At 33.2% G+C, this 12,761-nt stretch overlaps 2 protein-coding genes across 7 annotated transcripts; one reads left to right on the top strand and one right to left on the bottom strand.

The window, feature by feature from the left end:
* Positions 1–173: 173 nt before the first annotated feature.
* On the bottom strand, positions 174–4,865 carry LOC100853084 (uncharacterized). Of its 2 annotated transcripts, XM_003631113.4 has the most exons (6): positions 4,591–4,865; positions 4,394–4,466; positions 1,734–1,785; positions 1,507–1,576; positions 468–568; positions 174–383 (listed from the first exon to the last, which is right to left on the bottom strand). In XM_003631113.4, the coding sequence occupies exons 1-5, from the start codon at positions 4,693–4,695 to the stop codon at positions 482–484; spliced, it is 387 nt and encodes a 128-aa protein (XP_003631161.2). In that variant the 5' UTR covers positions 4,696–4,865; the 3' UTR covers positions 174–383; positions 468–481. The 2 variants fall into 2 exon arrangements, with proteins under 2 accessions (XP_003631161.2, XP_010649585.1); XM_010651283.3 differs by having other exon boundaries at positions 174–568.
* Positions 4,866–6,633: 1,768 nt separating this feature from the next.
* On the top strand, positions 6,634–12,720 carry LOC100259322 (triose phosphate/phosphate translocator, chloroplastic). 5 transcript variants are annotated; one of them, XM_010651301.3, is made up of 13 exons: positions 6,817–7,006; positions 7,123–7,448; positions 7,586–7,657; positions 8,182–8,247; positions 8,352–8,430; positions 8,518–8,638; positions 8,775–8,870; positions 9,076–9,188; positions 9,443–9,520; positions 9,601–9,717; positions 10,801–10,900; positions 11,058–11,158; positions 12,317–12,720. In XM_010651301.3, exons 2-13 carry the CDS (start codon positions 7,174–7,176, stop codon positions 12,341–12,343), a joined length of 1,245 nt encoding a protein of 414 aa, XP_010649603.1. In that variant the 5' UTR covers positions 6,817–7,006; positions 7,123–7,173; the 3' UTR covers positions 12,344–12,720. The 5 variants fall into 5 exon arrangements, with proteins under 5 accessions (XP_019076270.2, XP_059593271.1, XP_059593274.1 ...); XM_002267904.5 differs by having other exon boundaries at positions 6,817–7,012; XM_019220725.2 differs by lacking the exons at positions 6,817–7,006; positions 12,317–12,720 and adding an exon at positions 6,634–6,743 and having other exon boundaries at positions 11,058–12,100.
* Positions 12,721–12,761: the final 41 nt, after the last annotated feature.

The following is a 12,761-nucleotide window of genomic DNA, read 5'->3' as shown; positions in this document are numbered from 1 at the left end:
GTGGCCTTGAGTAATTATCTGAAAATCAAATGGTAAATAATGACTCATTTTTAAAGTCATGAAATATAACATCTTTTAACAAAAATATATTTTCATGATTTTTTAATCATTTTCTTATATTAAGCACATTTTAGATAAATAATAATAATAAAAATAAAATGAACAATCTGATCTTAGCATCGTATTTCAAAAAAACCATATCTTAGATAAATAATCATTTACAAAGCCTTATAAACAGATATAAATCTTCAAAAGTAACTTCATTATGAAATCAGTAAAAGAATTCACTCCCTCACATTTGGCTCTCTTTGGTAGCAAGATTGCCTCTGTGATGGTTACATTTCACACGGTATCGACATGGAACTACTGCCCACTTCTTGGTCCTTCCAACATCAACTTGAGTGACAATCATCAGTAAAACAATCTCAAATCTCAATAATAGTGCCAATGACTGCCATAAGCAATACCTAAATTTTGTGAGTTACGATTCTTCTTTGGCAAAATAACTTTGGGGCAAGCAAAATTCTTCCTCTTGACTTAAGAACTCCGAGTCCTCATCATCTGGTTTCTGAAACTCAGTCGGAAAATAAATAATGAAATTACTCATTTAGTAGTTCAAAAATGGGATAAACTAACTAAAGCAATCTGACATACATAAACACATCCCCAAAGTAAAAACGGACAATCAACCAATCCTTTCTTTGTGTGGAAGAGTTTGTTTTGAATCAATAGCGCATCAAATAATGTCTCATTCCATTTTATTTGAGATCAGCAACAGAAATACTGCTTTATGATTTCACTATATCAGAATGCATATTTTCAGTGAAAAGAGCTAAATATCCTTTTTACTATATTATTTTATCCAAGTTGGTTTCAGTCTTTCTTTCTCTATATAGAATCCTTCCACTAGAAGAACTTCCATTGCCAATCCATCAATGGAATTCTTTTACATGTCTAGAGGATACCAATCAGCATATCCACCATTTCAAGAACAATTAGATCTGCAGTTCTTCAACCTGACTACATTAATCTTATGAACACAACATTAGGTAGGCGGGAACCCAGGAAATGCTCCTCAGGTTTGGAACAGCTAAGAAAAAGGGACTGTCCTTGGCAGATAGGTGCCACTCATGTGAAAAAAAAGAAGAAAAACAGAGTTGTCAACTACCTGCAGTAACATCTGTTGTCCAATGGCAAATAAGATTTGGTTCTCTCCCTCCCCTGTTCAGTGTGTTGTGGGTCTTCCTAAGTCAGTGGGGCTGTTTGTATATTTGCAATTTGAACTGAACTTTCTGAATTAATGGGTACAGATGTTGTACCCACTAGTTCACAAAGACATTCATCAACTTATGACTATGATTTTGTAGAGGAGGTGTGTCAACCATGCAATACAAACATGGGGTTTTCAACATGGCAAATTCCAAGTAAGACCAAACTGTACATATATAAATGTAATAATAACTGATGAATTTTAATTATAATATCAATGAATGTAATTATAGATACCAGCATTTCTAAGTTGTAGAAACGATCCAGCAACTGCAAAACCTCCTCAGAAGTGAAGTTCCGTTCAAAGCTGTGACATGAATGTCAGTGATGTGCAAGAGTATGTAATACAGATTAAGGTTTAGTAACATGGTTAATACACGATTTGAGTTAAAGCCATACCAGAATCTTTACTCAAAAGGTGGAAAACTATAGAGAGTAAAAAGCAACAAAGAGCAAGATCAAACCTTCTTCGCATAAATTCCATTAGACTATAGAGGATAAAGTGACGATGAATGCCTGCAGGAAAACAATTGGTTAAATTATTGCATTTATCAATAAACTGATAATTAAGAAAGAAATTAGAAGTTGATACTTCATCTGTCTTATTATTAGCTTAGTGCATTGACCACCAGAGGTAGTTTTTCCTTAAAATCCCAGCTTAATGGTAAATGACTTGTAACAAGTGTGAGTTCTATCATCAGCAACATGTAAGTTCTTCAAGGATTGCTAGAAAAATATTTGTCTAAGTGGAACATAACTTTCAATGATATTAAAAGGACCAATTTATCATTAACCATGCTCTATAAAGTAATAAATTTTTAATCACCTTTCCACACCAAGCATCAATCAAATTTTAAAGGCAGTCTGAACAACAAAATCCTACTAAAGAGGACTATTGCATTGTATTTTTATACCATTTCCAGAAGGATTATTAGCCCTACCTGTCCTGACTCTGACATTATGAACTTTCTTCCAAAACTGGAAAGTGCAAGAAAGGATGACAAAATCAAGAACTTACAACTTATCTTTACCCCCAAAACCAACAAAAATTTGCATTGTGATTACGGATAACAGTAATTTTTGCATGACACTGGTTTCCAGAACACTTGTTTGTGCAAGCACAGAAATATAAAATCATTATGGGTATCATGCACAAAAACCATATTAACATGTAGTCCAGCAAAACTGCCTACTTGAACAAAAGAAGGCAGAGTCAAATCTAGCATTGTGCTTGGCACCTTCCTTTCAGCAGCAGTAGCTGTCAATTGACACATCATTTTAATTCCTTTTATAACATAAAGGCATCATCAGATGCAACATCTCTGCTAAAGAGTTCCTTCTTTTACGCCCTTGATACCTTCCTCAAAACCAAGAAATATGTGCTTCCAACATACGACTAGCTTTCACCTTTTCTCATTGACATGAGGCCTCTAGTCATCTCCTCAAATACTAGTCTTCTTATACAACAATGTAGTAACTAGAGACTATGAGATGCGAAAAGTGATGACAATAGAAGCATCACCTCATTTTCCTCTTCAATTTTCACTCCAAAATTTAACAATTTGTGCTTAACATGTTAGATGCATTGAAATGCACCAGCAATTCCATATTTCCCTCCATCTACAAATTATACAGTTGTTTCTTCACACAGAACTTGTTCATAATATTCTTCACCATATAATTAATTTTTTAGTTCTTCCGTGTCACTTCAACTTTCTCTCTATTAATCACAATATGAATGAATTCATCCAACAGCTACGACAAATAATCCTAGCAGTCTTAGCATCCATCTCTCCCCATCCTCTCCACTTTTTCATGTTTCTTTGTTTCTCCAGCAATGCCTTGTGAACCCTTTGCCTATTAGGAGATCATCGATTCCCCTTTGCCAAAAAGAAGTTACTCTTATCCTTGACTTTCTCTACTTCATACTGCTGTTTGATTTTTACCATAACTGCACATTCTTGAGCTAAATATTGTGTGTTTATCACTACGGAACATTTAATAGACAACATCAAACCCAAAACCTGGGTACAAGGTGCTTTTCCAACTAATAATAAGAAGAGTAAGAATAAGAATCTTATTTGAGAAACAGTTTGCAATCACAAATAGTTTCCAAGAAAATGGTTTCAGTTTCCACAATTTTTCTATTAAGACAACAAAACTGACCACTTGTCATCTTCACCCTCCACCTATGCATTGGAAAACCCTATTAACAACCAAGGAAGATAGAGTATAATGGAGCTTCATAGGATCTTTGTATCCAGGCACAAGTAGCACTTTTGATAATATGAAATTCTCAACATCAAGAATGTGACGGAACTACATGTGCTGCTTAAGCAATTGGCACTCATTAATTTGATTATTTAATGGACACCCTTTGTTCACTTATCCCTTGTGAGAAAAAGAGAGTAAACTAATTTCTGGCCTTTCAATTGAAGAACAAGATACAATACGAACTAGTCACATTATGCATTTCCCATACGATATAAATGAAGGAAACACATTATCACTTCAATTTAGCTATTTCGTTACGTATATGGATGCTATTATAGTACATATTGGTTTGTTAGCATAAGATGCTGGCACCCTTACAATATTCCAGACCACACAATCCCACAAAGGAAATATTTACATTCCAAGGTGTGAAATTAGCAATCAAAAAAATCTACCCTCTGTTTCTGCAATTAACGAGCATATCTCTTATTCAACTAATTACCATCTAAGCGTGAAATCCTTCAGAATTACTTTGTAAATTCACATCGACGATTAATTTCTTTCTCCATCTGACTGCTTATTAACTCCAAGAGCCAGTCCTTGGACCAAATCAAACGCCTTTCTTCTTCCACAAAACCAAAAGTAAAAAAATGAAAAAAATGGCAGCAAAGAAAACCTCTCAAACATTCCAACATAGCAACTTTCCAATAAAGAAACCAAAAGACCACCATATACTAACTACGAAAACAAGCAAGACAATATGAAGACAAAGATTCAATCAATGCGGCATTGAAACCTAAGATCACCAGGCATGATCAAACCTGTCTTCACCACCACTCTCAAATCCCTTCCACAAGGATCACTAGCTAATCCAACGTTCATACAATGAAAATGAAGAAAACGAACTTGCCTTGTAGCTTGACAAGAGGATAAATTTCAAGAGCTTCAAGAATTCGGAGTTCCAAATCAACTTGAGATTGCTCCTGTTTAACAACAAAGAGACATCCTAATTCAACAAAAAAAACCTAAGGAACCCCACCCCCCCACACCAAAAAGAAAAAAATAAAGAAAGAAAGAAAGAAAAGAAACTGAGACACGAATGCATACATTTAGAGATGCCTTGGAAAGAGAAGAAGTGGAAGAAGGGGGAGCTTTGCACGGAGAGTGTACGGACATTCCGTCTTGTTCTTCTTCTTTGGCAGTACCGTCCATGAGGACCGCTTCGAGAATCTGCAAGTGAGAACGTTTTCTCGATTTTGAATATTAGGGTTTCAGCGTTTGATCTAAAAATGATCAGAGAAAATAAATGTGATTGTGTTGTTGGGTTACGGATTGCTGAGCCAGCCCAAAATTTAAGCTCCACTGCCTTGACTGGACCAAGATTTCTTCTTCTTTTGGATTTTAAATTTTTTAAATTAATTTTTTTTAATCAGAAACTTTTACATAAAAGTAGAAAATTTCGAAAAAAATATAAATTTATCTTATATATTTAAAAAATAATTTTTAAATATTTTGTACTAATTTTTTTTATATCTCAATTTTTTAAAACCTTTAGTGTCTATTTGCACATAATTTCTATTTAAAAAAAATAGTAATAATTTTTATAATTTTAATACTATTTAAAAAATGAAGGTAATAAAACTTTTAGAAATAAAAACATTAATAATAGAAAAATACTAAAATATTTAAAACCATGTTAAAAAGATTTATTTAAAATGAAGCAAGTAACTTTATTTTTTAAATAAATAAATACAAGTCAACCTTTTCATTTCTATCCAAAGATGATGGAAGTTTTAACTTAAAAATGGGATCTTTTGCCGCAATAAAAATAAAAGCGATGTAAATTATTCAAGAATTGATGTTGATTTGCTTTATAAAAAAATGATATCAATGAACTTCGTTGAAATGATTTTACAGGATTCAATTAATTGTCTTGATTATAGGATATTATTAAGAATTAGATATCTGATTCCAATTTTATAAATGTAAAACTAAATAATATTTTTAAGGAATATTTTTAAAAATATATGAAAAATGTTAGAGTAGTTAATTACATGCTTATTTATTTTACTAAAAGAAAAAAAATCCCTTATAAATGAAATAAAAAAGTGTTAACAAACAATTCTTCTTAGAATATCAATGTCATAATCACTATAGTAGTCATCAATAATTGAAGGCACATAAAGAGAAAATCATAAAGTTGGGACCATATGTATTATTTATATAAAGTAAAGCCTATTTTTAGCATTTTTTGGGATCTACTATCATCATAGTAATTTGTTAACCAAATAATTTCAAGGAATTGGATTCTATGATAAAGTCAAGGCCCCATTTTCGTATAGGAGATGATGAAGAAACAAAAGGGAAATATGGTAGAAAATAACAAAAAAATAATAATTTTAATTATTTCCAATTTTGTCTACCTCCCTCTATAATTATTTCCAATTTTTTAATACTAATAATCAAACAAAAATAAAGAGAAAAAAAACCGATCTCTTTTATAATTTTTATGAAAAGTTTGTAATTGAATGTAAAATATGGGTCTTTAATAAGTTTATGGTAAAGTGTTAAATTTTGAACGTGAGTAGACAAAGCCTTAAAAGTCATTAATAATAAAAACTAGAAATATCATATTATTAAGGACAAACATGTGACACATGTGATAGCTCAGATGTGATTTGTGTCATGTTTATCAACATTATTTGTATATGTTTTGTGAAAATTGAGAGATTCATGTTTTTAAATATAATTTCCAAAAATAAATTTTAATTATTGTGGGGCAGGTGGTAGGAGCAACTTTTAATTTATTCTATTCTGAGCCCAAACAACAAATTCAATGAGTTTTTGTTAATAACTATACTCACGAGATAAAGACGTGACACTAATTTTTTTAATAATTTCAATTTTTAAATATAAAACCAAACTAGACCCATTCAATCCATAGCTTCCCAATTAAAAAATTGATAATAAATTATACATACAAACTATAGTATATAATATCTATTGATTATATTATTAATTTCGTGTAATTTTTTTAGGTATTTGATGAGATTCCAAAGCCAGATTTATTTTCATGTTATAATTTATATGTATATATTTCTTTTCATATTCTAGCCGCATTCTTATTTTAGCGGATTCCAAGAATGATAGGAGGGGAGGAGACGAGGGAGAGAGAAAAAGGTCCATTGGAGCATCGAAGAGTCACTCAGGCCCAATTATTAGAAGAGTGAGTCACACCCACGTGGCCACAACACAAGTGGGTAGGTCCCAAAGGCACAGTTGGGCAACGACTTTTTGGAGGCAACTCTCACCGTTAATGAAGAACAACCAACTACCTCAATTCATCACTCTTCACATGATTCCACCACTTTTTTTTTTCTTTTTTTTTCTTTTTTATTCTGTTGCTGATGGTCAGCAGGTGTCCGTCCATCTTTTTCAAGCGCTCACTCCTTCCCATTTTTGAATTTCCATCAGTCACAGAGTGACGACATCGTCTTCAGCGCTTTTCCCCACCACTTCCTATGTCGATGTCTCCGCTTTTTTTCTTGATTCCTTGATTTCATCGACACCCATTTGTTTTAGTTTCGTTTTCGATGATTTTTATTCTCCGCACGCTCAAAGGCTCTGTATTGTTTTCAGTTGGTGGTGGGCGACGTAGTTTGGGGCTTTTTTCTTTGTGTTTGGTTTGGGATGGCTTCGCTGGCGGCTTCGGTTCGTTGCTCTCAGTTTTCTTCTCTGGGCTTGAATGCGAAGAGAATTTCGCGTAATTATGGACTGCCCAGGACTCCATCACTTGTTTCTGCGAGTCCCTTCTCGGCGCTGCCGGAGATTCGAGTGTCTGCGGCTCCGGTTCAATTCTCCGGCAATGCTTTGAAATTTGCTGGTTGGGATCCTCTGCTGAGGCGGCAAGGTGGCGCCGGAGTAAAACTTCCTGTTCCGGCGGCTGCAGCTGCGGATGCCGATGGGTTGGGCTTCATCTCTCCTTTTTTTTTATTTCATTCAAAATTCTGGGTTGCTTGCTTTTCCTACATTTTCTCAGCAACCAAACGCAGCATTATTAACTGCTATAATTGGATAACTGATACTCATGGTGTAACTGCAGTGTTACAAAGCCTTCAAAGAGCTTTGCAGAGAAATTCCCCGTCCTGGTCACCGGATTCTTTTTCTTTATGTGGTAGGCTTTTTCTCACTTGTCTGATTCCTTTCCTTTTATCACTCCCCTGTAAAATTTGAAAGACTTCCGTTTGCCATAATGGCGGTTTTTTGGAACTTACTTAAATTAGTCTTTGAGAGAATGTTTTCACTAATACGCAATAGAACTCATTCAATTCTCTGAATTGTTCCTTATGAATAATCTTTTGGATTTCATATTTTGAGATTGTGAAATGAATTCGTGATCATACTAATTGATCAATACCATTTGTGACTTGTGGTAATCATCCTGTTTCTCGTTTGATTGATACAATGTAGATGGTTAATAATCTCGGCCTTTTTTCCTTCATTTTTTGGTATGCTGCTGTTGTTCATGAGTGGCTATGTTCATGTATTCTGAAATTTCCCAATTAAGGGTTCTTGAAATTCTTCATACCAGTTGAAAAAAAATCACAATCCACTCACATTTCCGATCCAAGGATTGTTAAAGGAAACTATTACTATTCCATTGTGTTGCTCTAAGCAGAAGCCAGTTTATCTATGCAGGTACTTCTTGAATGTAATTTTCAACATACTTAACAAGAAGGTTTATAATTATTTCCCATACCCATAGTAAGTTATCTTTGCTAAACCTTTGTCAATTTAACCTTTTACAGATTCATGTTTTGAAAATACGATTCTCGTTAACAATTAGATCATCTTTTCCCCCATTGCAGCTTTGTTTCTCTTATACATCTCCTTGTGGGCGTGGCCTACTGTCTTGTCAGTTGGGCTGTTGGTTTACCAAAACGAGCTGTGAGTCCTGTATTTCATATTTGATAGATGTCTACCTGAGGCATGTTATGGATTTCAATTGAATTTACTGTGTTTTTATGAAACCAGCCGATGGATAAGGAGCTCCTGCTGCTCCTCACTCCTGTTGCACTCTGCCATGCCCTTGGACATGTTATGTCTAATGTGTCATTTGCAGCGGTGGCTGTGTCATTTACCCACACTATCAAAGGTGATGAACGAGATGGAGTGGCACAAGCATATGCCCTGGTTTCGGATGGGTAGTTTAAGAGTTTGGTTAAGTTGGGTGACAGTTGAGATTATGATAGCTTCTTGCTCATAACTATTTCTTGATGCTTCTTCTGCAGCCCTGGAGCCATTTTTCAATGCTGCTGCTTCTCAGTTTGTTTTAGGCCATCAAATTCCCTTTTCCCTCTGGCTGTCATTGGCCCCTGTTGTTATTGGTAACTCCTTGAATTTTAGTCCCCTTCCTTCGATTTTTTTTCGGTTTCCTTAACTGTAAAAAGAACATCAGACGTCCTCCACCTGCCATGTATATGTATAAATATGCCAATATGGCAGACTGTTTGGTGATTTTGTCGACATGTGCCACATAATTATGTCTCAGTTTGTTCGCTGAAATACTGAACGGCTCGATTTCTATTTTAGGCGTATCAATGGCATCTCTGACTGAACTTTCTTTTAACTGGACTGGCTTCATTAGTGCAATGATTTCAAATATTGCATTTACCTACAGAAGTATATATTCAAAGAAAGCAATGGTAAGATCTTTCAGGAAGTGTCTTGTATTCGAAGTTTTCGTTTCATTTCTTACTTGATTATGTTCCTCATTTCTCTTCAAGAAGCTTAATCCATGCATGAAGTCATATGTTAGTCTTTATTCATGCTGATATTCATAAATCTCTCTTGAACTCTGCACATAAACTACACACAAACACAAGGGAATGGCCTCATCACTCAAGAAGAAGTCTTTTTTGTGCTGAAAATGGACTAATTCATGTGTTTTTTTTAACAGACGGGAATGGACAGCACAAATGTATATGCATACACTTCAATAATCGCCCTCCTGTTTTGCATCCCACCGGCAGTACTGGTACGTTTGCTTATCACAGAGATGAATGGAAGTTATGAAATTCTTGTTTCTTGGTCGAAATTCTGATTATTTGGTTTCAGATTGAGGGGCCTCAGCTGATGCAGTATGGTTTCAGGGATGCAATTGCTAAAGTCGGTCTAACCAAATTTTTGTCTGATCTATTTTGGATTGGAATGTTTTACCATCTGTACAATCAGGTAAGCCACATCCATAGCTACCCTTCTTAGCTCTGGAAAAAAAAAGTTCATTGAACATCACATTCTATAGTTGGAGCTGCTTCTTATTGCTTGATCTTTATAGTGTAAGTTGTTAGCTTTTCTAGTACATTTTAAGATTTTTCTAGGCCTCCTTGTCTTTTTCTGTCCAAGTCACTTCAGGGATTCCTTTGTAATTAAAATTTAACTTTATGGAAGTCCATAAAAGGGCATATACGTCCAGGATCTGTCACATAACTCGCACCATTTGAAAGTTGGGTGGTGAGAAATTTTGGCCCTGCTTGATGTTACATTTTTTTATTAGAGTCACATTTACGGACAAGTACCGTGATAACGAAGTTAGGATATAACCGAATGACTTTATTTGTTGTATAAGCAAAAAGCATATGAACCATATAAACCATGTTGTTATATGATGTTTTAAATGCAGTTGGAAAGTGTCACAATTATTACTTAGAATATATTTTTTTTTTTATAGAAGAAATATTATATAAAATATTTTGGTATGTAATTGTAATTAGATTTCTTATAAAATAAAGAAAGTTGATATAAATATTTATGTAAATATCTCAGGTTATGAAGAGTAAAGTTTATGAAAGAGATAAACTTATAAGGACTATACATAGTAGATAAAAATATGAAAAAGAATGAGAGACACCTAATAAAATTCGATGGAATTAAAGAACTTAAGGCAGAGATACAAAAAGTAGAAAATATGGGATAGTTTGAGACTCAATAATTGTATATGGTTTTATCATCTGCAATATTTTTTATTATATAATGAATGTTCTATTTCTTTTGTGAAGATAGATATGATAGACCAAATCATGTTAAAACTTTATGTACTTGTTAATATTGAAGCTTTTATCGATTGAATAAATGGTATTAGAGCTTTTGTTGACCTAATAAGTGGTGTCGAAGGTTCAAATGCATCCTTGTCAATTTCAAGCTGTTGTGTTAGACTCCAAATGCGCATGTCTGATAGTGACATAGTGTGAATCAGACTAATAAGGTATTGAATTTGCATTTTTCTGGTTCTTTTAACTCTTTTGCTTCCAATTGCAGCTTGCTACCAACACCTTGGAACGGGTTGCGCCGCTTACACATGCAGTTGGAAATGTGTTGAAGCGAGTTTTTGTCATTGGATTCTCCATTGTTATATTCGGTATTGGTTCATTCCTCCCCTCAAAATGATTTGTGCCGCCAACTAACTCTAAATTTCCATATCAGAAAAACTTCAGACCTCGATTCAATATTTATCAGCCATCCTCACTGAACTAACTCTTGTTTTCTTGTATTCTAATGGCTGCAAAATCTGGCAGGGAACAAAATCTCTAGGCAGACTGGGATTGGAACTGCAATAGCCATTGCTGGTGTTGCCATTTACTCCCTCATAAAGGCAAACATTGAAGAGCAAAAACGGGTAAGATTTTATCACATGGCTGAGCACTTTTACCTTAAAAGGTATTTTTAAAGAAAAATTATGGGTTCATACAAAAAGTTAGAAAATACCTTTTTTTTATTAGTTCTTTACAAAATATTTAAAGGATGTTTGATAATGATTTTAAAAAGTGTTTTTAGACTTTTTAATATGGAGAATTTTAATCTTTTTAAGTACTAAAAATACCTCATAGAATTGTTATTAAGCACGTTTTAAGAGTACGTTTGATAGTAATTTTAAAAAATGTTTTTAATATTTTAATACTTAAAATTTTTTATCTTTTAAATATTAAAAGAATTAAAAATATTTTCTAAAATTACTACCAAACACATTCTTAATAAATAAGTATTTCAGAAACACTTTTAAAGAAAACACTTCTACTAATAGTGTGTTTGATAGTGATTTTAGAAAACGTTTTTAAACTTTCTAACACTTGAATGATAAAAATTTTTCAAGTGTTAAAAATGTTATAAATGTTTCCTAAAATCAATATCAAACGGGCTTTAAATGTGCATCTAATAGCGTTTTTATTCAAAATATTTTTAGTGAAAGTGTTTTCTCTATAAAATCACTTATCAAATATTTTTCTTAAAAACATTATAAGTAATTTTTAAAAATTTTAAAAATATTACTTAAATTTTGTTTAATACTTTTTTTTTTTCGAGAATACTCTTTAAACTAAAAACACTTTATAAAATCATTACTAAATGACTCTAAATAACCCTTTAAAAAAAACCACTATCAATTGCACTCTTTCCATTTTCATATGTTCCTAGAATATGGTTTGCTCTTATTGTTACCCATGAGTCTCTCCCCTTTAAATAAAGAACCAAGCTCTTCCCTTGAAATAAAGATTAGGCTTGAAATGCATGGACAAAGTCTCATTTTTAAAATATTTTATTTTAAAATATTCTATTTTTTTTTATTTTTAAAAGACTATCCAATATATTTTTATGATTTTTTTTTAATCTAAAAAATAGAAAACTGTTTTTGAAAAATCGTTGCCAAATAAGACATATTCATGGGTCTCAAATAAATATGATGAAGAACAAATAATCCAATTTAGTACTTCATTTTTACTTCTTCCCTCGTGGCTAAACATGCTTGCAGTGGACTAACAAAATTTTTCTGCTACTTCAGAAAGCTGCTGTAACTCCAGCATCATAGAGCTATCGAATCTATCCTACCCACACTCTGCAAAGCTTTGTATATTACTGAGGATAATAAAGGGGTTCTAAAAAATAGATTGAATTAATGGATCCCCAGAATCATACTTGTTCAAATTCAGAGAGACAGACTCCTGAGGTGGTGGGTGGTTTTTCATAAAAGCTATCAGAAACAGAGAAATGGTGCTTTCCAAGCATTTGGATTCAGTTTGTTTGACCATTAGGTTTGCTTCATTAAATGAATGGTTTCTTTCTCCCTAAACAGTAAGCTGGTGAAAACTTATGGATTGGAAAGGAAGTTAGTAGATAAGTACGGACAATATTCCTTGTAGTGAAAGCTCCTGCTTTGGATTTATTTCACGTGATCTTTATTCAAAAGCTCTTTATCACACAAAAGCTAAAAGCTAAAAGCTCTTTTA

Source organism: Vitis vinifera, chromosome 1 (genome assembly GCF_030704535.1).
Source record: "Vitis vinifera cultivar Pinot Noir 40024 chromosome 1, ASM3070453v1".
In the NCBI taxonomy this organism is placed as follows: Eukaryota; Viridiplantae; Streptophyta; class Magnoliopsida; order Vitales; family Vitaceae; genus Vitis; species Vitis vinifera.
Note: the sequence above shows the minus strand (reverse complement) of the source record. Positions and strands in the feature narration are given on the sequence as shown.

What these genes read in the sequence shown, in the direction of transcription:
- LOC100259322 (XM_019220725.2), top strand. Translation starts at nt 7,174, where the DNA reads ATGGCTTCGCTGGCGGCTTCGGTTCGTTGCTCTCAGTTTTCTTCTCTG. An exon ending in GGATTCTTTTTCTTTATGTG is followed by an intron (nt 7,658 to 8,181) that starts GTAGGCTTTTTC and finishes TTATCTATGCAG; the next exon opens with GTACTTCTTGAATGTAATTT. An exon ending in AATTATTTCCCATACCCATA is followed by an intron (nt 8,248 to 8,351) that starts GTAAGTTATCTT and finishes CCCCCATTGCAG; the next exon opens with CTTTGTTTCTCTTATACATC.
- LOC100853084 (XM_010651283.3), bottom strand. Translation starts at nt 4,695, where the DNA reads ATGGACGGTACTGCCAAAGAAGAAGAACAAGACGGAATGTCCGTACAC. An exon ending in TTTCCAAGGCATCTCTAAAT is followed by an intron (nt 4,467 to 4,590) that starts GTATGCATTCGT and finishes GTTGTTAAACAG; the next exon opens with GAGCAATCTCAAGTTGATTT. An exon ending in TCCTCTTGTCAAGCTACAAG is followed by an intron (nt 1,786 to 4,393) that starts GCAAGTTCGTTT and finishes GTTTTCCTGCAG; the next exon opens with GCATTCATCGTCACTTTATC.